The following is a 21,086-nucleotide window of genomic DNA, read 5'->3' on the forward strand; positions in this document are numbered from 1 at the left end:
ACAAAGGCAATAATAATGAAGAACATTACTATTTGAATCTAACTGAAAGAAAGCAAAACAAATGTTTGATGTGTGCAATATGAATATTCAAATATGTCTTTTATTGAAGGAATCATTGTGATACTTGAAACCTCACCTCCTCCTTTTTTTTACTTTTTTCTCATCCTTTGTTCCTTCATTTTTTTTTAAACATACCTAGCAAATCTTTATACTACTGGAAAATGCCAGGTCTTGTCCTCCAATACAGCTAGCTTTCTGGAGCCTGTTAAGGCAACCTGTTAATCAACTCACAAAGGCTGACATTGACTTGTATGGCATCTTTTTCAATAACTAGGAAAAATAAACCTTGCATCATAGTCCCACATTTGGATTTCAGCTAAGGCCAGGTGGAGATCCTTCTTTTCTCAAAGTTGAAGATGGTGTGATTATTCATTGGATTACTATTTGACTTTTAATCCAATCTTAATCTCAATCTGGTATCCTTTAGATATGCTAGATCTGTAAATTCTAGAAAAGCCCAAACAGTTATTGCTAATGCTGTTAGGAATTCTTAGAATTGGAGTCCAGACATGGAACATCTTGTCCAGAAAACTATGTACTATTAATCTCAGTTAGTAACAATTCATTGATCCTAGTTTAATCCAAGCAACACAGGACAGAATATATGAATGTTTCTTGCTTTTTTAATCCTCAAGTAAAGCAGTAAATCCCGTGAGGTAATTTTGGACGTAATAGTGGGATTAATCTATCGTGAACCCTGTGAACTGCATGACAAAGTGTAGACTTGATCTCAAATGTTACTAGTCTTACCCATGTATATTAATTTCTATGCTTTCTTTAAATTTCTGCTTCATGGAGGAAAAAAATATTCCTTGAAGATAAATAGTTTGACATTTTGAAATTCCAGCGGAACCAGTTTAGACATAACTAAGTAAAGATTATGATTGTGCATAGTTTCTGCATTCCTAATATGCACATTCATTGTACAATGTAAAAGAAAAATGAAACAAGAAAGAAAAAAAACCAACTTTTTTCTCCTCAGTTTTGATTATTGATTTGATTTTGATGCTGCTTGATTCCAACTGATTCTGGGCAGCTCCCAATATAACAAACATAAAAATACATAAATATAAATGTAATAAAATGTATGTAAAAAAAAGAATTACGTGACAATTACAAGATGGTAATCTAGACAGCACATCAATACATATACAAAACAGGTTATCTCTAGAAGCTGCAAAACATTTTTACTGTGTCCTAGGATTGGACTTCTGTAGTGAGGTATCCTCAAGATATTGTCCTAGAGTTGCTGTCACAACTAGCAGGCATGACCTTTGCAAGTATAAGTGGAAATTCAACATGTATAGCAGATGTTAGCTTTGGGAAGATGTTAGATTTAGGAATATGTTCTACATAGTCAGTTTATGGCTGCTAATTTGTTGTAGCATTATAAATTCTTGGGTTTGTTCGATTGTTTCATTTTAACACCCACTTGCTCAAGCAGTTAAAGAAGATCTAAGAGTCAGAATGCTCTTATTGTTTACAACAACTTGTTTTCCTTTGTTGCACAGGTAACAGTGATTGGTTACACTCTAGGGATTCCAGATGTTATCATGGGCATTACTTTCCTAGCTGCAGGGACAAGTGTACCAGACTGCATGGCCAGTTTAATAGTAGCAAGACAAGGTAAGGCCTGCACTGATTTCAGATAAATGCTGTGCTTGTTTGCTACATCAGTAAGTAGAACTCTTACATTACTGATGTAGAGATGGGGCTGAGATCACCTTCATTTCATTCAGGTTTTTCAATACAGGCTAATGTAATTTGAATTGCCTAAATTAAATACCTAAATTGAATTGCCTAAATTAATGTCGGCATCCTTCAGTTTTTGTAATGTTCTTAAATTTAAATTACAGTCCTCTGATTAAAATGTGTACAAAATTGATCGCAAAACCTGCATACAAAATATGTATGCGTTAAGAGATATAAGAGAAAATACTGTGTAGGAGGAAATTGCTTACAAAACACTATACAGTTTTGTGCTTTCGAAATGCATAAAACAGTCTAAATGAAAGTGTGAGCCTAAAAATTCATGACATTTTTTTACACTTTTTTAAAAATTACAAACAGATGACAAAACTGAAGACTAGGCTGTGTTTGGGGGAAAATGTAATATTATGGGAAATGAACAGATGATTTCAGTGTAATAAGTGATGTGTGTCTAAATAGGAATGAAAGTTGAATCAGTTAATTAAGTCACTACTCCAGAGGCATGTCTATGAAGATTTCTCAGTCATCCAGGTTATGGTTGTCCCAAAGGGGCTTTTTCTGAACTTTCTTTCCCATGAAGACATCTCGCTTCTCATCCAAGAAGTTTCTTCTGTTCTGAAGTGAGAAGTTCAGAACTGAAGAAGCTTCTTGGATGAGAAGTGAAACGTCTTCAAGGAAAAACAAAGGAAGTCCACTTGCCTTTTGATAAAAGACTTTTGGGGGGATCCAGATGCAATGAACCATTATCCCATTCAAATCCATCGAAAAGCATAACTAATCTGACTTCCGGTTTGAGCTTCTTTGGCGACAGACCGAAATCTGCGATTGTGTGCAGTTTCGATCTGTGCTCACCGCTGGAGCACCCCAAGCCAGCTGGTTTCAGGGCTAAGCCACCCTGTAGAGGTGGTGAAGAGTGGGGAGACTGCCAGCAGGGTCAAGGAGAGTTGCATCTCTCCTCCCCAGGTGGCCTTACTCCCTTTCCCGAAGGCAGTTGCAGCAGTGGTCAGAAATGGCCACCTCAAAGAAGAACCTGACCAGAAAAGAATGTGCAGGAGGAAGATAAGAAGAGAAAGTTTTTGGCTGACCGTGTCGAACTGGAAAAACAACAATACAAGGTACCCTGGAATTTGAATTATAAAGAACAACATTGTTCCCAAAGAAGATTTTGAAGCAGCGAATGAGAGAGGGAAGGGAAAGGATTTGGTTTTTTTTCTTTTCTTCTATATTGACAACTAAGAGATTTAAGCAAGAAACTGGCAAAAATCCACTTTGACATTAACAGGTATTTAAGCTGAAAATAAAATGTCAAAGGGATAATAAAGATTTTTGGATTCTCAAAAACTTTTAAAAGAAGGAAAAAACCAAAAGGGTGGGATCTGGAAAAATGGAGGCGACCACCTGGAAGTGAAAGGAATTAACAGTGAAACTTTAACAAGATTACTAAAAGATACATTTTAATTGAAACTTTGTAACAAGATAAGCGCACCCCAGGAAGAGAAAGTGGAAAAAAGAAGCAAGAAGAAACAGCTTTGGATTATTTGGATTACTTGGTGATTTTTGGATTTTTGGCTATTGGATTTAAAGGACTAAAATTAATCGGGTGGTTGTTTAAAAGTTTTTAAAATGGTATCACTCTTGGAAGGATTGAGAATGGAACTTAAGAAACAGAAAGAAGATGCACAAGAAGGAAGAGGTTCTTTTGGCTTCGTATTTCAATTTTTAGAAATGGAGATCCTGAACTATGAGAAACAACAAGAAACGCCTGTAAAACAAGAAGATTGGGACAAAGAAGAAGCCATCTTCAATGACCAAGTATTTCTATGTGGGGAAAAGAAAGGGAAGGGGGGAAAGAGAGTGAAAAATTTAAGATCTGAAAAAACAACTCAAAAAAAAGAATAGTTTGAAAAGTAATTACAATATTAGGAAGAAACAGAAGAGAGGATTACAGAAGAGAGAATCAGAATTCGAGAGAGAAGTGGTCAAAAAGGGAAGGGAGAAGAAGAGGGAAAGGAAAAGAAATTATAAAGGACAGAAACAGGACATAAGGAAACCGGGGGAAAATGTACAAGACACAGAGATAATGGGTGAAAACTTAATTGAAAGGGGGATTCTGCAAGGGTACATAAGATAGTATTGTTATATTAGAAATAGAAATGAACTTTGAAAATATGAAACAAGTGTGATTAAAATGATAGATAAAATACTCATTGTAATATAATGGAATGTTTAATAAATAAATGAAATAAAGAGAATGAGAGAATGAAATTAGGAAAGGAGGGGAACATTTTAATTATTATAAATGTGTTATAAAAATTTAAGTGAAGAGGAATATGAAAGAAATATGGAAAAATTATGGAAATATTATAAGTGTTCCTAGGAGTATTATATCCTATTGAAAAGAAATGTTAAAGATGTCAAAGATTATAACTAACATTAATGATAGAGCTGAATTGGAATAGAATAAGTATTTTATTTATTATTGTTATATATATATTTTCTCTTTAAAAACTTAGTGCGTATTTTAAGAATGTACCAAGCAGAATTCAACTGGAAGTTATGTATTATATTGAATGTTATAATTGTAAAGACATAAATTGAAGTTTAAATAAGAGCTGAATGGATAAAAATTAAAAGATACAAAAAGGTGTCATATTCCAATTAGTAACTACAGCGAAAAATTTTGTTTAATGAGAAAAGAAAATATGAAATTGAAACAGGACAGACAAAAGTATAAATATGATGACTAGAAAGGTATTGAAACTTAGAAAAAGATATATATATATAATTGAATTTAGAAAGGAGTGAGATAATTAAAAGATTGAGAAAACTAAGGGAAGGGAAAAATTATAGAGAAAATGTTAAAATAGTAATAAGATATAGAATAGAACACAAAGATAAATATGAAATTGAATTTGTGTCTGTATGGAGAAGTGATAACCCAGGACCATGCTATTCTCAAAAAAAAGAAATTTTACTTGCATTATGTTTTGTGAAAACCCAAATAATTTTTTTCTAATAATAAAAAAGAAAAGCATAACTAATCTATTTACAATTCTTTGGACTGACTAAAATCTACCTCAAATACTTTGGAGATAAATATATTGATACACATCTCCAAGAGAGAAAGGTGTTAGTACACCTTTTATAAAGGGGTGCTAGCCTTTTCAATATTTTATTCTGTATCTATTATTTGTAATGCAAATTCATAAGTAAAGTTTGGATCATAAACACCAATTTAAAACACCATTCTCTCTTCTCTTATATATGCTTCTTTTAAAATATTGCTTACTTTAAATATACACGTGTGTAAAATATAATCAAAAGGTTTCACTATTTCACTAGCATTAATCTTGTGTAGATTTAATTGATTAAAACTCAGATGCTTAAACAAAAATATTTAAGTAAAAATAAGCTTAGGATCTGCCTTCCATTAATCAGGAATCTCTGTTTTATGCTTTCATCAACTTGCTATTCCAGTCAAAATAGACTAGATTTTATCCATTTTTAATGAGTCTGTATTGATGCTTTATCAATAAACGGTCAAATTTGATATTTGCAAAAAATAATAATTCCCCATAGAAATTATTGGAATTCATAGGATCATTACATTGAAAGGGGTGTATTGCTTTATGTGGGAATCCACACAGAATTCCATAATGTTGGAAGAGGCCCCTTGTACTCTGCTCAACAGAACTAATTTTATTGAGTTAAAATTTGAGATTCCAAATATAGTATGTGACCTTCTTCTGGAGTCAACACTTTGAGTGTCTCAGGATTACAACATTATTTGGTTTTAAGCCCGTTTACAGTTAGGTATATACTGTAAATTGGTTAGGTATATACTGTAAACTACAGTATACCTAACTTGCCTTTTCTCTCCCTCAATTAAAAACAATTGACGAAGAATTACTTAATTAATTAATAATTCTGTGAAGAATTATTGTAGGGAATCCTGGCCAATTTATTATGGTCTATTACAGTTTACATTCATTACCTCTAGATGAGGCCTTTTGGTAGAGGAGAAAAGCTTATCCTCCCTGCTAAATGCTTGTTGTAAAGAAATCATTGTGCAAATCAAAATGGCTTTGAATTGTGAAATGTTTATTTTTCAGGATTAGGTGACATGGCAGTGTCCAATACGATTGGAAGCAACGTGTTTGACATTCTTGTGGGGCTTGGAGTTCCATGGGGTTTACAGACTATGGCAGTTCATTATGGCTCATACGTATGTATCCAGATGTAAATAAATCTGTTCAAAGTTTTTGTCACAGAAAATACGAATAGTTATTTTGGTATGGCTTAGTTGAAAGCAACTTTCCCCAGCTTGATTACCTGTAGGTGCATTGTGAGCTGGGACAAGAGCTCTCAGTGTACTCAACGAGACTTTGGCCATGAAGGCCAATGATGCTGGAATTTGAAGTAAGACCATATTGGAATTGTGCCAAGGTTCAGAAAAGCTACCCTAAATATCTTTACACAAATCTCTATGCAAAAATTCCATAAAACTATTTTTCCAAACTGCATATCTCTTTTTTTGGCCAGGGTTACAGCTGGTCCTGTAGTAAGATGACAAAATATCTTAGAAGCATGTATAGTACACAGAGGTCTCTGCAATGTGTTGTATCTTTTATTTATTTATTTTTATTTATTTGATTTGTCAATCACTTACAAGATAATAGGTATAAGGATAAACATAGTTATGAATACAAGAAATGAGTACATATAAGAAAAATAAAAGAAACAATAGGACAGGGACAGTAGGCACTTTGGTGCGCTTATGCATGCCCCCTACAGACCTCTTAGGAAAGGGGTGAGGTCAATAGTAGACAGTCTAAGGTTAAAGTTTTTGGGGTTTGGGGAAGAAAGTATTCCAGACATTGACCACTCTGTTGCTGAATTTCTCCAGAGCCTCCAGTAGGAACCAATTTCTCATGAAATTTCTTAATTGTTTCTTGTGCGTCTTAAGGCTTCTCCAACTGCCATTAGATGTTCAATATAATTCTTTACCTTTGACTAATATTGTTGTCTCTAATGTTGTCATTATCATAACCAATGTGCCCCCTTCAAAAAGGTTCAACTGTTTTTTCCTTTGCATTTTGGATTCCTGAATGGATCTTCCCTCTGAAGTAAACCTATTTTGCAAGATTAAATCTGTTTCCTTCTGTTCAACAGACATTGCCTGTTGACTTAATTGGAGATGAAATCATGAGTATATTGTTTTTACATCCTCTATCTTATATTTTCTAGTGACTGTATTCTTGAGATATGGCAAGTATTTTAAACCTGTCTTTTCTGATTTTCATAGGTTAAGATAAACAGCAAAGGACTACTTTATTCTGTTGTGCTTCTCCTGGGGTCTGTAGCCCTTACTGTAAGTGTACTGATGAATTAATTTATTTCTGCACCCAATCATATTAATATCACACATCTAGAGATGAGGTAAAACTTATTTAATAGTAAACTTATATTTGCCATGCAAAATGTAACTATTATTTAGTCAACATATACATTTAACAGACTTTACAAATTAGTTGTACTATTAAGAAACTTACATTTGTAAAAATAATTTATAGCTTTGATTGGAAAAATGAATTGCTGTAAAATTTGCAAAAATATGTACATTAAAAAGCTTGTATAAAATAAAACCTTGGTTTAACAGTACATCCAGGTGTTATGTTGTCTGTTGAACCTGAATTTATGTCATTTGAGAAAATACTTAAGTGACATAAATGGTGCTAGAATTTCTGGATTTCCTGGATTTACCAGACAACTTTTAGCAATCACATCCTCAGGATCCAATCTGGGTCAGTCACTGAGACCAGAGGTTTACTCTTCTAAGCTTTTGGACTTGTGCTGGAGCCAATCCTCAGGGAACTTCTCTCTCACCAGAAAGTGTCACATCCTCTGCTTAACATATAGTAAATGGGGCTGTTGTGTACTCTAAACTGAGGTCCAATATGTATACAGAGAAGAACTCATAAAACATATGAAGTGGGGAAAAGGATGGAATAAAATTAAAGTTTGATGAATTAAAAAAATAGAGTCAGATGATACAGTGAAGCTAGATACAGGTATAATACAACAGTTAGACAGTTCAGGTAGCTTAGCAATTTTTTATACTAACTCTTAATTGAAATCTATGAAGCATCCCAAGAGACTTATTTCTTGATATTTGTACAACACTTAAAGCAACATGCTGGACTGTCACCTAATTAAAAATATCAATTTAAGTATATGAATCATAAAACACTTGTTTCCCTCTATATATTTTCTAATAATTCTTCCACAAATATTTTGTATTATAGGATTTAGAGTTTCTCTAGTTGTAAAGGTCATGGAAATTAGTTTCCTTGAATTATTTCTAAAATTCTCATTTGAAGTGCTATTTTTTTTAGCCTGCAGCATATATCGCTTTCAATCTTAAATAATTCATTCCTCATGTTCTTACAGGTTGGCGGGATCCACTTAAATAAATGGAAACTTGACAGGAAATTGGGAGTCTATGTGCTCACCCTCTATGTCATTTTCTTGTGTTTCTCGGTACTGATAGAGTTTAATGTCTTCACTTTTGTCAACTTCCCAATGTGCCGAGAAGACTGAGAAGCAAAGCCAAGAGATGTCATCTGGATCTATTTTGCTATAAGTGTCAGGAGAGATTTTTACACTTCAACTCCAAAACTCAATGTCTCTCCTGCTTTATCAACTTAGAAGCAATTTATCTGGGAGGAAAGAACATATTTCTTTACAACACACAAGATCAAGACTGCTAAAGCTTTGTCATCTGTTCTTCCACCTCCTCTTTCTTCATCAGGTACCCTCATTCAGCTGTACTTCCTGCAGCTCTGTATGAGGTTTTAAAAGATGGTGCCCCATTTCAGAGTCCATTCTGGTTTGAGCATCATCAATATCAAACTGATATCACGTCTGCCATGGAAACACATTTTCCATTTGATGGCATATAGGTCTTCAAAGAAGAGGAAAAGAGAGTAGATTCAAGATTCTACCTTGCCTCATTTTGAGGATCTCAGCTATGTCATGTGATTACATGCTTATATGCATGAAGAACCTTGGTTTTCCTTCTTTAAATGCTCTATTCATACACAAGTTCCAACAATGCTGAGGAGATCATCTTCAATAGTAATTTATCATCTTTTAAAAATGTTTTTGAAAGATACAACAGTTTTACTAAGAAAAAGATGGAAAATGGTAATACAATACTATGATCAAATCATGGAACTTAAAATATGGCAAACTGGATAAATATCTGTGCTGGAAAAAGATCAAATTGTTTTACAGTCAGTGAAGAACAATGGATAATATCTAGAATAAATACATATGAATATTATGTTGACAAGTTAGAAAATTGCACCAGCACCAGTAAGTGTATATTCTAATCTTAGAGGAAAATGGAAAACCTTGGGTGCTCAATAATTGATTGTGATGGTAATGATCTGGGGGGAATGTATAACTGAGATGCCTTCCAACTCTTCATAAATGAACTATGAATTTGGAAGTATTTATATCTATCTATCTATCTATCTATCTATCTATCTATCTATCTATCTATCTATCTGCTTGCGTGCATATGTGCACACACACCAAACAATAATTGTACAATCTCCAGTTTTATCTTATTTTAAAATCAGAAAGGTGGATTGCATGAAAACTGGCCAGCAGAATATGGTGGGAGGGAGTCTGCTACCTTTTGGAAATCTAGTATCTGCATGTACATTGAGATAATTATAGAACATGGTCCAATGTGCACAGATGTTCTTCTGAGGTGTGTGAGTGAGGTGTGATTCAATGCAGATGTTTAAATTATTTTGGGAGATAAATTTAATTCAGGCACCTAAATCAATTCAAATAGAGCCTCCAATAGGAATGGACTCTATTAGGACCAATTCAGGCCTTAAAGTGCATGTGCACATGTGAGGAAAATATCCAATTAATGTGAATTGATTTAGATTTATTTATGTTCCTGAATTTGTTGAGTTATTCTGATGCTCTGAATCTCTGTGGGTTGATTCAAAGCACTGAGTATTTGCACAGATCATTTCCTTCATAACTTACTTTAATCCCCTTTTGATCGAAAGTTTGATCTCTCATCAAGCCTTGACAATCTTGAGCCAACTGCTCCTGGGAACTCTTACATATTTCATTATTTGTCCAGTAAAATGTTTGAGACAAAGCTAATTAAATTTGAAAGTTTTCACTTTAAGCAATCTCCAACTGCATGGAAAGAAACAAAAAATCAGAATATCTACAAGAATGCAATAACAGTCATTGCCATTACATTATCTCTGAGTTAACTTCTTAGTTCGCTAGAGTCATAATCTGTTTTTTCCCATATCACTAGTGACTCTCACAAATAAAATATATTTGGGTATTTATGAGTATAATGGAAAGGAAACCTCAGTCTATAAAATATAAATTTCAGAAGATTTGGGATATTAACGCAGCAGGGAGACAGGATAAATCCCATTTCTCTTTTTATGCTTCTCTTATATAAAACCTGACACAAGGACATGAGCTTTCTCAAGATTTACCCACTGCCTCAATTTGTAAGCTTCATGAGAAATACCGAAAGATGAAATGGAAACTACAGATATATCTTATTGTCAATTCTAAGTCAACAATGAAGATTCCATCTCATTCATCACAAACATTACCACTTTTCAAATGTTATTAAAATGCTGAAGAATGCAGAAATTTCTAGAAGCACAGCTTACCTTTGTACATAATTTATTTTTTTAATCTTTGCTCAGTAAATATATATTGAATGGCTGAAGAATATGAATTTCAAACCATATTAAATATATTTTTGCATGCATAAGCATTAGGCAAAGTTCCAAAGAGCAGAGCATTGCACTTCTGTCAGAAAGAAATACAGTTTTTCACAAGGAATTTAAAGATGGATATAATCACTTACAGTTTATTGAGGATGGGACAGATACTCCAGCAGATTAACAATATCTCTATTCACAAATCATGATGTTCCCAATAAAAGAGTTCCTAAGCACCCAACTCAAGCTGCTACAGTTTAATATTCCTCTCAGAAGTCAAATATTATTTTATCCTACGCTGCCTAATTCACACACTAAACTGTATTTTATTATTTAAATCACAAACATTTAGATTCATACAACATGTTAGACTATAAACTAAGGTCGTAAACTAAGAATTACAATTCCCAGTGGTTGAATTTACACTAAGCCAAAACCATACAAATTCATGTAACAATATAAGGTAATGAAGCCAATCTCATTGTGATCTCAATATCATGAATTCACAGTAACCACAGGAATACTTCTGGAAAAGAAGGGAGAATATGTAAGAGAGAGAAAAAAAATCTTGCCCTTAAATACCTTGCTCCTTGGTAAAATGCAGATAAATACAGTAATTGGCATCTAAAATAAAGTTACATATAGATATCCTTAGTCGGTTGTCTGATGCACTCAGCATAAATGAGCCATGAGATTCGATTGATTTAACCTCAAACACAAGAATTCTCAAGGGAACCCAGTCTCAGGGTTATTTCACATGACATGTGGCATGTTTGCAGCAGTAGCAAAAAACCCAGTCTTCCATAGGTGGAATATATGAAGATCATGTTTACATATGCATAGCTTGAGCCTATGATAATAATTCTATACACCTGGCTATCACATGCTTAGGGTAATCCTAACAATGCACAGTGTGAAATTGCTCAAAATTTAGTTGCAAAATGGTGAGATGATTTATAATAAAATTTGTGCGTGTATATCAGAAGCAGACCAGAGGCATTTACATATCTGTACCAGTATTGGAAGAGAGGTTCAGGGGCATTTTTTTTGGTCATTCATACCTTTTGAGTTATTTCTTCCCATTCTTCTATAGATGTTATGCATTCAAATTGCCCAGAATTATAATTCATTTACAAAATAAAATTATTCACACTACATTTATGATATTGAAAAAATGTTGGGTAAATAAGATTATTTGCAAAAAATTGCTGTCAATTGATATAAAGCATTCACCACTCGTTCCGAATAGAGTTTTATGCAAAGGGAGAAATTCTGAAACTTTTACTCTCTATAATTAATATCAGTATTGATAGGGATAGCAACTGAAACCCACAAATCAGCTTTAGTATAGTAATAGGTGTCTGACGAATTTCCTTCTTCCTAGGGTTGGCACAGGAAAGGCAGAAATGACATGCTTTGCCCTTTATGACTGGAAAAATAACAGGCAAGGATTTTCCCCCTAAGATCCAGTAAACGACAACTTATATCTGGTTTAAGTGGATACAACCCTATCTGATATGAAATAAACAACTTTTTTAAAATCTGTAAATATAATTCCTTTTATTAGGAAAAGCATTGTTCAGCATTTTTCATTGTCAGCACTTTAATCTGGCATTTCCAGCATTTTACACAAGGGGACAGCAGTCTTCCTGAACAGAATGTATAAGCATTTGGATATTTATACTGCACTATATCTGAAGTAATAAGTGAGACTACAATACCTCTGCCTCTTTCTTTGATTGGATAAATTATTATAAACACTGTATGTCATGCCCCCAAATATTCCTTATTCACAAAACTGAGTCTTTGCATAATAGCAACAGAGGAAACTTCTAAACAATAGTTAACTCACTTTCTGTTTCATGTTTTCTGTGAAAGCCATAAGAAGATTGAATAGTGAAAACAAGATGTGTAATATTCTTGTGCAGTTCTTTCATTTTAGAAAATGAAAGATGGGGTTTTTACCTGCTTCTTTCTTCTTGGACTTCATAGGCCTAATAATACCCTAGCAAGCTACAGATTCTAGACATAAATCTAACTAGTTGTGGCAAAAGGACACAAAAATTGCACTTTAAGAAGTCTTAGTTTACAGCAAGAGTGTCAAACTCACATCGTCACAGTGGCATCATGTGATGTATTGGGACTTTTTCCCCCTTCACTAAACAGGGCATGGGCGTGGCCAGCATGTGAGGCATCCGGCCTACGGGCCAGGAGTTTGACAGCCCTGGTTTACAGATTAACAGAGTTGGAAGGGACCTTGGAGGTCTTGCTGGCCAATCGTCTGTTCAAGCAGGAGATCCTATACCATTTCAGACAAATGGCTGTCCAAACTCCTTAAAAGGCTCCAGTGATGAAGCACTCACAATTTCTCCTTAGTTCTAGTTCGGATCACAAACTTTATTTGCCCACAGATGTTAATTTGTGCCTGGTCTCTTATATTGCTGATTCCTTTTAGTTCCAAAGCAATACAGTTGGCTTAATCCTAGGTTATTATATTTGCCATATCTGTAAACATAAAACCATTGAGGTGAGTTATGCTCACCTGTCTGCTTGACACAGAATATCTTGAACTAAGGTATATCCAGGAGGCAGCTCTTCAGCCTCTGCTTCAAGATTTCCAGCAACTTAGAGCTCACCAGCCTTCTAAATAATTGATTCAGTTGCCAAACTACTTTCATTCTCAATATCCCCCACAATACATTTTATTCCTCCTTCACACATGCATATGATTTGCCAAATCGAAAATATATATGACAGTGAAGAAAAGTGCACGTGGTAATTTTCTTTTTTAGTTCTCAGAATAAATTATGGGATTACAAACAATCCATATGATTAAGACCATTGTGAGTTTTTTTAGAAACACCAAGTATACTTATATTTTTAAATAGTTTGTCAAGTTGGTCTCAAATTCTTGCTTTGCATTTTTTATGCAATTAGTGATATAAAAATGAAATATAATATATATTGACTTTTTTCCCCTGTTGGCACAATGTAATACGAAGAATTTTGCTGCACTTTCTCTCACAAACCAGAAAGAACTTGTTTTTACTTGCAATAAAGACAAACTCATCAGATGAACTTATACAGAAAGCTCACTTTAATGAAACCACATTCATTTCACCATATTATTAATTAAATTATGGTCCTATTACGCTAAATATTAAATAGCACAGATTTAAGATATTTTTATTCGTCTCATCCTTGTGGACAGTTTTCTAAGAAAACCAGATATGCTTGTGCTTATATATTCCTGTCGTTATTGTCTCCAGTAAATACAATATTGTTTGGTTTTTTTTCCTTTCTATAATTTTCTTTCAGAAATTTATACCCTTCCATATTAGTTCCAAGGCAGTTATCAGAGTGTATGCATAGACGCATTAAGAAGCAATTTGAACAGAATCAAAATGGGACAAAATGAAAATCTGTGCACTAAGGAAGGGAAATTTGTCTCTCAAGCCACTTCAATTCTCTCTTTAAAATACCTCACCTACCAGTATGTTTCCACCCTCAGCTATCTCAAAACAATTAGCAAAGCAGAATGCTTTGTGTTGTTATTTTTTGTTGAAAATTGCTGCTAGAGACCTGATTCTAATCTTTCATTGGAAATCATCCTCAAATTCTAAGAATATCATATTTGGACAAGTACCGCAAGACCAGGCTTCACTTTTGCATTTTTTGTGTTTCTTTTCCTGACTTGTAATGATCTGCCTTCTGATCCTGGATTGCAGGCCAGCTCGGAAGAGAGTTGGTCCACTTATCATTTGATCAGTTTTTCCCGCTTCTTTATCGTTCGCTGTCATACCAAGCTTCTTTTTATATTATTTCTAATATTCATTACAACATCCAAGCTGCAACTTTCTTGATTTTATTTATGATTTGAATTCTACTTTGCTTTGCTTCTTGAATCACAATTTACAGTGGCAAATAAAATGCAAACAACAAAACAACGAAAAACAAAAATATAATTTAAAGCTTGGGGGGGGAAAGATGTGTGTCCTTGTTCAGTGGATTTTAAAACACAAAATTATGAAAAGAAGATTTACATTTATATATTTTTAAAAATCATTTTGATACTGACCGTGCTTCAGAAAGTTATATTTATTTTACCAAAATCCACCAATTGTGAAAATTACAATTGGCACTTGTCTTTGCTGCTTCTTTTTAATGTTCAGTTACATGTCATTTTTTTCTCGAAATGAAGATAATAGATTTCTGTAGACCTTTGGATTAGTATTTAATTATACTGTCTTAAGTGTTTATATTAATGCAAGAAATACTAAGCAGAAGATGAATGTTTGTACCTATGTGAACCAAAGACTTACCCTATTAAAATTACAGCACCTTAAAATTTAAATTGCAGAGGGCTTCCTTTGCTCCTTCATTTCCAAACTATCTCAAACTGTGTGATTGCCATATTTAAAGACATTTAAAGAAGGTAGAGTTTGTGCAGCCTGAACCTTAGTAAAATAGTGGGTTGTATACAGACATACTATAAATAGGGTTGGGCTCTCATCATCCACATTTTAAATTCAATTGATTTAAATTTAAATTTAGATAATAACTCAACATATAAAAGCTAAGTAGTTTCAGCTTTGCTGAAACTTCAAAAGAGTAAAAAAAAAGTGGGGGGGAATGATCTAAATTACTGATATAGAAAAATCTAGCAAGAGAATAATATATGCAGCTTGGTTGTCCTAAAAATGCTATTTAGGTAGTTGCGTGTAATCTCTATTACCACCTTCAGAACTTCTAAACAGCATGGATGAACTTCATGCTATCAGAGGATCCTTAATATATTCACAAATCCAGCAATGAATCTCATTTTCGGATATCTGGAATTGGGAGGAGAAAGATGGCGGATGGCAAAAGGGATTGGGAAGGTGTGAGAAGGACCCTAATATGCTGTGAACTAAGAGTGTTAAATAATAAAAGTAATAAATCTTAAATCTTTTTTCCCAAGTCATTTGAAAAATCACTAGTTGTCTTAGTAAATTTATTCTGTACTGAGAAAAATATTATATTCTCTGCATTTTGAATAGTTGTCTGCTAATGGCAGGCCCTAAGAAAGACCCTCTTTAATTGAGACATTTTAAGGATAAATAAATATTCTGTCCCAGTTTGGGCCTTCGGATTAAACTTGATAGCAAACCCAGTTTCTGTCCTCAGAAAATCAGGAGGGAGATTATTTACATATATTCTCATCTAATCAAAACCTTTTCTGCAAAGCTGAATGGAAATTGTGGATAAGCTGCAATTCTAAGACCATCATTGTTAGAAGAATAATTCTAAGACCTTGAGAACCTCTCTGACTTGAAGGACACCCTAATTTTCATGCAACTGCACATTGGATGGAAAATAGATTGGTAATAGAAAACCAACATTTCTCAGGGAAGCTTGCATTGTGTATTCTTTCCCATCTTAATTTGCTCTTTTGAAACTTACATCAAATAAACTTCTGAAGAATCCTTGCTTTTGCAGAAGATTGTTTAAAAACCACAGCCCAAGAACAAAGATGTCACAGGACATCAAAAAGACAAGAGGGGCAGAACTTGTGTGACAACCACACAACACTGCTTTTGTCATTTTCCTCAAATTCCAAGCACTAGTAAATGGAAGCAAGGCCTTTTGGGGAGGGGGGGGTGTTAGCTATATTAACACTGCAGATGATTCTTTTTGTGTGTGTGCTTTCCATTGTCTTTGTAATGCACGACTTATTCCTTCCTCCCTCAGCCACTGCTGTCCTGAAATTCAGAGCACTTTAAGCAAACAATAGTAATTGCTGGCCTCTTTTTGTCCCTGGGGAGAGACTTAATTTTCCCCAAAAGAATATTGCTCTCTTAAATTCTGTTTACCCAATATTAGTAGCCTAGAATTGTGATGAAATCTAAACATATTAGTAGAACCATATCCTCCAAAGAAGACCAAGGTCTTTTAGGAAATGAATTGCTGCTATTGTTGTTATTTACAGCAAGAATATAATTTGTATTTATCAAACATCTGTATAATTGTAAAAAAAAAATGCAGTTCCCCAACAGTTTTCTTCCCAGAATTTTGCTAAACCTTTCCATAGAAGTGTCTTTGTTGGGGGAGAGAAATCGGAGATGTTCACGAGCACAGAATGATTCCTGATTTAGAGAGGTTTTATTTTTTATTTATTTATCAAATTTGGATTCTACCCATCTCACTCTTAAGTGAGCATTTTAGCCTGTTCATCCCAGTCTGTGGGATGATGATCCTACTTCTCCTGAAAAAATGATGAGGTGCTTTTTATAGTGCTGCCGGGAGAATAGAAAGGATAACTTTGTAAATTAAATCACAGAGATAAAATTATGATTTATTTTTTCAATGACTGTGACCTTATGCACTGTGAATGCTTTTGTGATATGGGGTTCTTTGTACAGATCTATATGTCATCCTGAAAAATCAAAATGTGATAATTTATTAAGACAATATTGGCATGAATATTGATTATTTTTATTGTGAAAAGAAGGGACAGAACCCAGTAGTTACTGTAAACAGAAAATTTATATTTAAAATAATAAACCTAGCAGTCAGTATTGCCAGGAGAAAGAAAAAGAGATACAAACATACTTACGTGCACTGCTAATAAAATATACAAAAACAACAGGAAAGTGGTGTCATTTTTGGGGGGAGGGGGAAGTATATTCAGATGTTTAGAAAAAAACACTGAATTGTGTAGTATTCTATATTCAGAACCAATCTGCCATCATTAATTTTTTTCACAAGCTGACATTATTCTTTTTTTTTTTTAACAAATTGTATTCAATTTTTCACATAAAAACAAAAAGCTCGTTTTAGTGGACAACATATTTCCGGGTCATCACTTTTACATACAAATATGACAATAGTTATACATTCATATATGCATACTTAATTCTATTATTGCTTTTTCCATTCCAAACTTTCAGAAAGGAGAGAAACAAGCAAATTAATCCTAGTCTCTTACATTAATCTCAAACATCTTTTCGTTTCATTTCAATTATTTCAAATATAATCCTTTAATATTTATTTTAAAAATAAAAATAAACAATATATGTTTGCCTAATAATAATAATAAAAAGTTACCAATGTCTCTCCTTCCTTTTAACAGTCTGTATTAGTTTATTAATTTAAGTAGTTCTTTAATCTGTCACATTTTCTTTCCAACACACATTCTTTCTATAGATTCTAGATTAATGCAAGTTTTAACACAAAAGAAAAAGAAACAAGTATAGGTTTCCCCCCTTTTACTGCTTTAAGTGTGACAGCTGTGGTTAAAATATACCTTTATTCCCTCATCTTAATTCCCAATAAACCATTATTTTTAAGTAGTTACAATAATAATCATTACATCTTTTCATTTGGATTCCGTAACATATTTCCCCCCCTTAATTTTATTTCTAATTTCAAAAAAGCTGACATTATTCTGAAGAGAACATTAATTTCATCATCAGCTACATCATCATCATCATCATAGCTAGGAATTATCAGAAGTATAGCCTACCTCTTCCAAATGGCCTCAGGCTGAAAAAGGTCAGGGTAACCATGAGAGCTAATCCAAGGGGAACCTTTATATTGTAGATAGGAGCAATCTTGCTATTTGGGTTAGCCTTACTTTGGTAGAGTCAAGACTGCTTTAAGGAATCGGAGGATGAAATGCATCACTAGAATTAAGATTGCCCACACCACTGTTTTAGATTAATAACTGTAAATAAATGCCTGCAAAATGAGATCTTAAAATTATGAGATCTTAAACTTATTCAGAAGTTACAGAATCTGAACTAAAAAAATGTATCTAGAAGAATGCTGCAAAATTTGCCCTGCAGTAAAATGTTGCTTTGGACAATGACCCCCTTCGCCTGATTTATCTGTGCTAGCCTGTGAGTGTACCTTCCTGATACATCCCCTTGATCATGTCAACTCACTGGATAGAACAGAGCTGCATTAAATAAAGGGTAGCCCTGCCAGTCAAAAAACAACAACAACCCACCTTTGTCAGTTTTGCCTCTGGGCTTGGCAGAAAACCACTGATCTCCAAACACAGAAGTCTTAGTTCAGCTTCTCAACTAGACTTGGCAAAGATTTATGGCTCAGCTGGATTAGAATTTTTATGGCAGAAAAGAATGAATCCTCATTCATGACCCATTACAGTGCAAATATATCAGAGAGGGGATATATATTCACACACACACACACACACACACACACACACACACACATGGCTTGAAACACAAAGCATCTTCCACTCACCATTCTGAACTAATGGATTCTTGATAGGCTACTGAGCCTGGCACAGGGAGGGCAACAGCATGAAGACAGTTTTATCATGGCTGCATGCCTCTGTCCATCCTTAACTGCTAGTTGCTTGTCTACCTTCCAAGAGTCAGATAAAGCTTCTCTGAGGAGAAGTGAAATGGGAGAACCTGCTCTTTGTCAAAACCAAAGGAAGCTGAAAATAAAAGAAAAGAATCAGGTGAATATTAGAAGGAATTCCATGATGCTCTACAAGAACTCTGTTATGCTGATGAAGAGGCTCTAGAGCAAGGGTCTTCAAACTTGACAACTTTAAGGCTTGTGGACTTCAACTCCCAGAATTCCTCCTCCAGTCATATTAGCCCAGGAATTCTGGGAGTTGAAGTCCACAAGTCTTAAACTTGCCATGTTTGAAGACCCTTGCTCGTCTAGAGCATGGGTGGGATTCTACCGGTTCAGACCAGTTCGTCTGAACCTCTTCCTCTGAAGATCAGCTGGCAGTGAACTGGTTTGCTACAATGAGTATGTGGGTCCACCTGCCCCTGCTCTTTCCTGTGCTTTATTGCCTTTGTTTAGAGCACAGCTGATTCGCGCAGCAGAGCGGTTTGCCATGCCTCAGCTGTTTTATTCACAGTAGAAGGTAAGTATTAGAGTTTTTCTAAATGTGGAACGCGTGCACGAAGTGTGCATTTGGCACATGTGTGCACAAAGCACATGATAACTGAACCAGTTGTTATACCAGTGGAATCCCACTCCAGCTCTTAGATTTATATACCACTTTACAGTGCTTTGCATCCCTCTCTAAGCAGTTTACAGAGTCAGCATATTGCCCTCAACAATCTGGGTCCTCATTTTACCCATCTCGGAAGGATGGAAGGCTGAATCAACCTTTGAGCCATGAGACTAGAACTGCCAAACTGCAGGCAACCGGTGATCAGAAGTAGCCTGCTGTACTGCATTCTAACCACTGCACCACTGCAGCTCTTCTAAGTACATAGATGTATCCATGAAGCTCCAGAAAATGAGTACACTCAAAGGAGACTTGATGTTAACGACAAGAGATATATTTGAAGGCTGCTGAGTCAACCTTGAGCCTAGTGAGATTTGAACTGCCAAGTTTCAGGCAGCTGGCAGTCAGCAGAAGTAGCCTGCAGTACTGCATTTTAACTACTGCACCACTGTAGTAAATCAAACATTTAAAGAAAAAATTAAAGAAAAAGTGGCCATCGTATTAAGCCCCAAACAAACAAATATATATTTAATAACATTTTTAGAATAGGCCATCAAATTGTTTTTCTGAATATTGCTTGGGACTTTGAATTAAAATCTGAGACTCTCTGGGTGGATATTGTACAGCAGACGCCGCCAACCTTTTGGGCACCAGGGACCAGTTCCACGGAGAAAGGTTTATCCGTGGTCTGGATGAGGCATATTTTTGCATGCTGCCTGCATCCCGTGGATAGGGCTTCACTTATTTGCTGGCATGCCACGGCCTGGTGTCAGACCAGGGGTTAGGTACCTCTGCTGTACAGAACAATTGGCCTCATTAAAGTGCATCCTTCAATCTTTAAACTGGCAGAATAGTTATGCTGGCATAAATTTGCTGCCCTAACTGGAGGTAGGAAAAATACAAATGCAATAACAAAAGAAAGGCGATGGGTGTGTGAAACATATACTCACACACAATGGCAGAAGCATTGGAAAACCTATATATAATACCACCCCTCTCCCGATAGTGACAAGAAGCAGCAATAAATAGCTTTCAAAACCTGTTTCCCTTTCCTGGTTTAAATTTGATTCTCTACAGCAAAGCACTGGTGTGCTCTCAGAAAAGCATTAATCCTGTTTTTAAACAGGGCCAGCACTCTAGAAAGATGATCCCAAGTAAGAAAGTGCCAGCCTAAAAGAGGCAACAGGTCCTGCTCCTAAACTGCAAAGGTAAGCACAATGATGAAGAGCGTTACATTGAATCTGAGGCCAAAATTGTGTCACAAGAAGAGGGGAACATTTTTCTGAACAACTAAAAACGGGAACAGCTAGAGATGAGTAATCTTCCTCAGCTGGGGAGGAGATGAAGAATCGTGGAATTTGTCTCACTGCACAAAGTGTATTGAAAGAACTGGAAAAACTGTCAAGTATATTACGAAATTTGCCCTGCAAGTGTTAAAAGTGGCAGATTTCATGGAGATACGGGTCTCTACATTTGGGTCAACTGTGCATTTAGCAGAAGGTCATTTAGCAGAAGGTTAAACTCTGCCCTTGTGAGCCTTCCAGAATGAA

The 21,086-nt window shown here is 34.8% G+C and overlaps 1 protein-coding gene across 3 annotated transcripts in view; it reads left to right on the top strand.

Moving 5' to 3' along the window:
- The window catches only part of SLC24A4 (solute carrier family 24 member 4), a 128,965-nt gene extending 112,169 nt beyond the window's left edge, over nt 1-16,796 (top strand). For all 3 annotated transcript variants that reach the window (XM_026679206.2, XM_087952084.1, XM_087952085.1), the window contains exons 14-17: nt 1,572-1,686; nt 5,883-5,995; nt 7,076-7,141; nt 8,221-16,796. In XM_026679206.2, the coding sequence (XP_026534991.1) occupies nt 1,572-1,686; nt 5,883-5,995; nt 7,076-7,141; nt 8,221-8,370 (444 nt within the window). In that variant the 3' untranslated portion in view covers nt 8,371-16,796. The remainder of the gene's footprint in view (nt 1-1,571; nt 1,687-5,882; nt 5,996-7,075; nt 7,142-8,220) is intronic.
- Nucleotides 16,797-21,086: the final 4,290 nt, after the last annotated feature.

This window comes from Notechis scutatus, chromosome 1, assembly GCF_049901735.1.
Source record: "Notechis scutatus isolate UNSWTSFEM ecotype Mainland chromosome 1, rNotScu1.2, whole genome shotgun sequence".
Lineage (NCBI taxonomy): Eukaryota > Metazoa > Chordata > Lepidosauria > Squamata > Elapidae > Notechis > Notechis scutatus.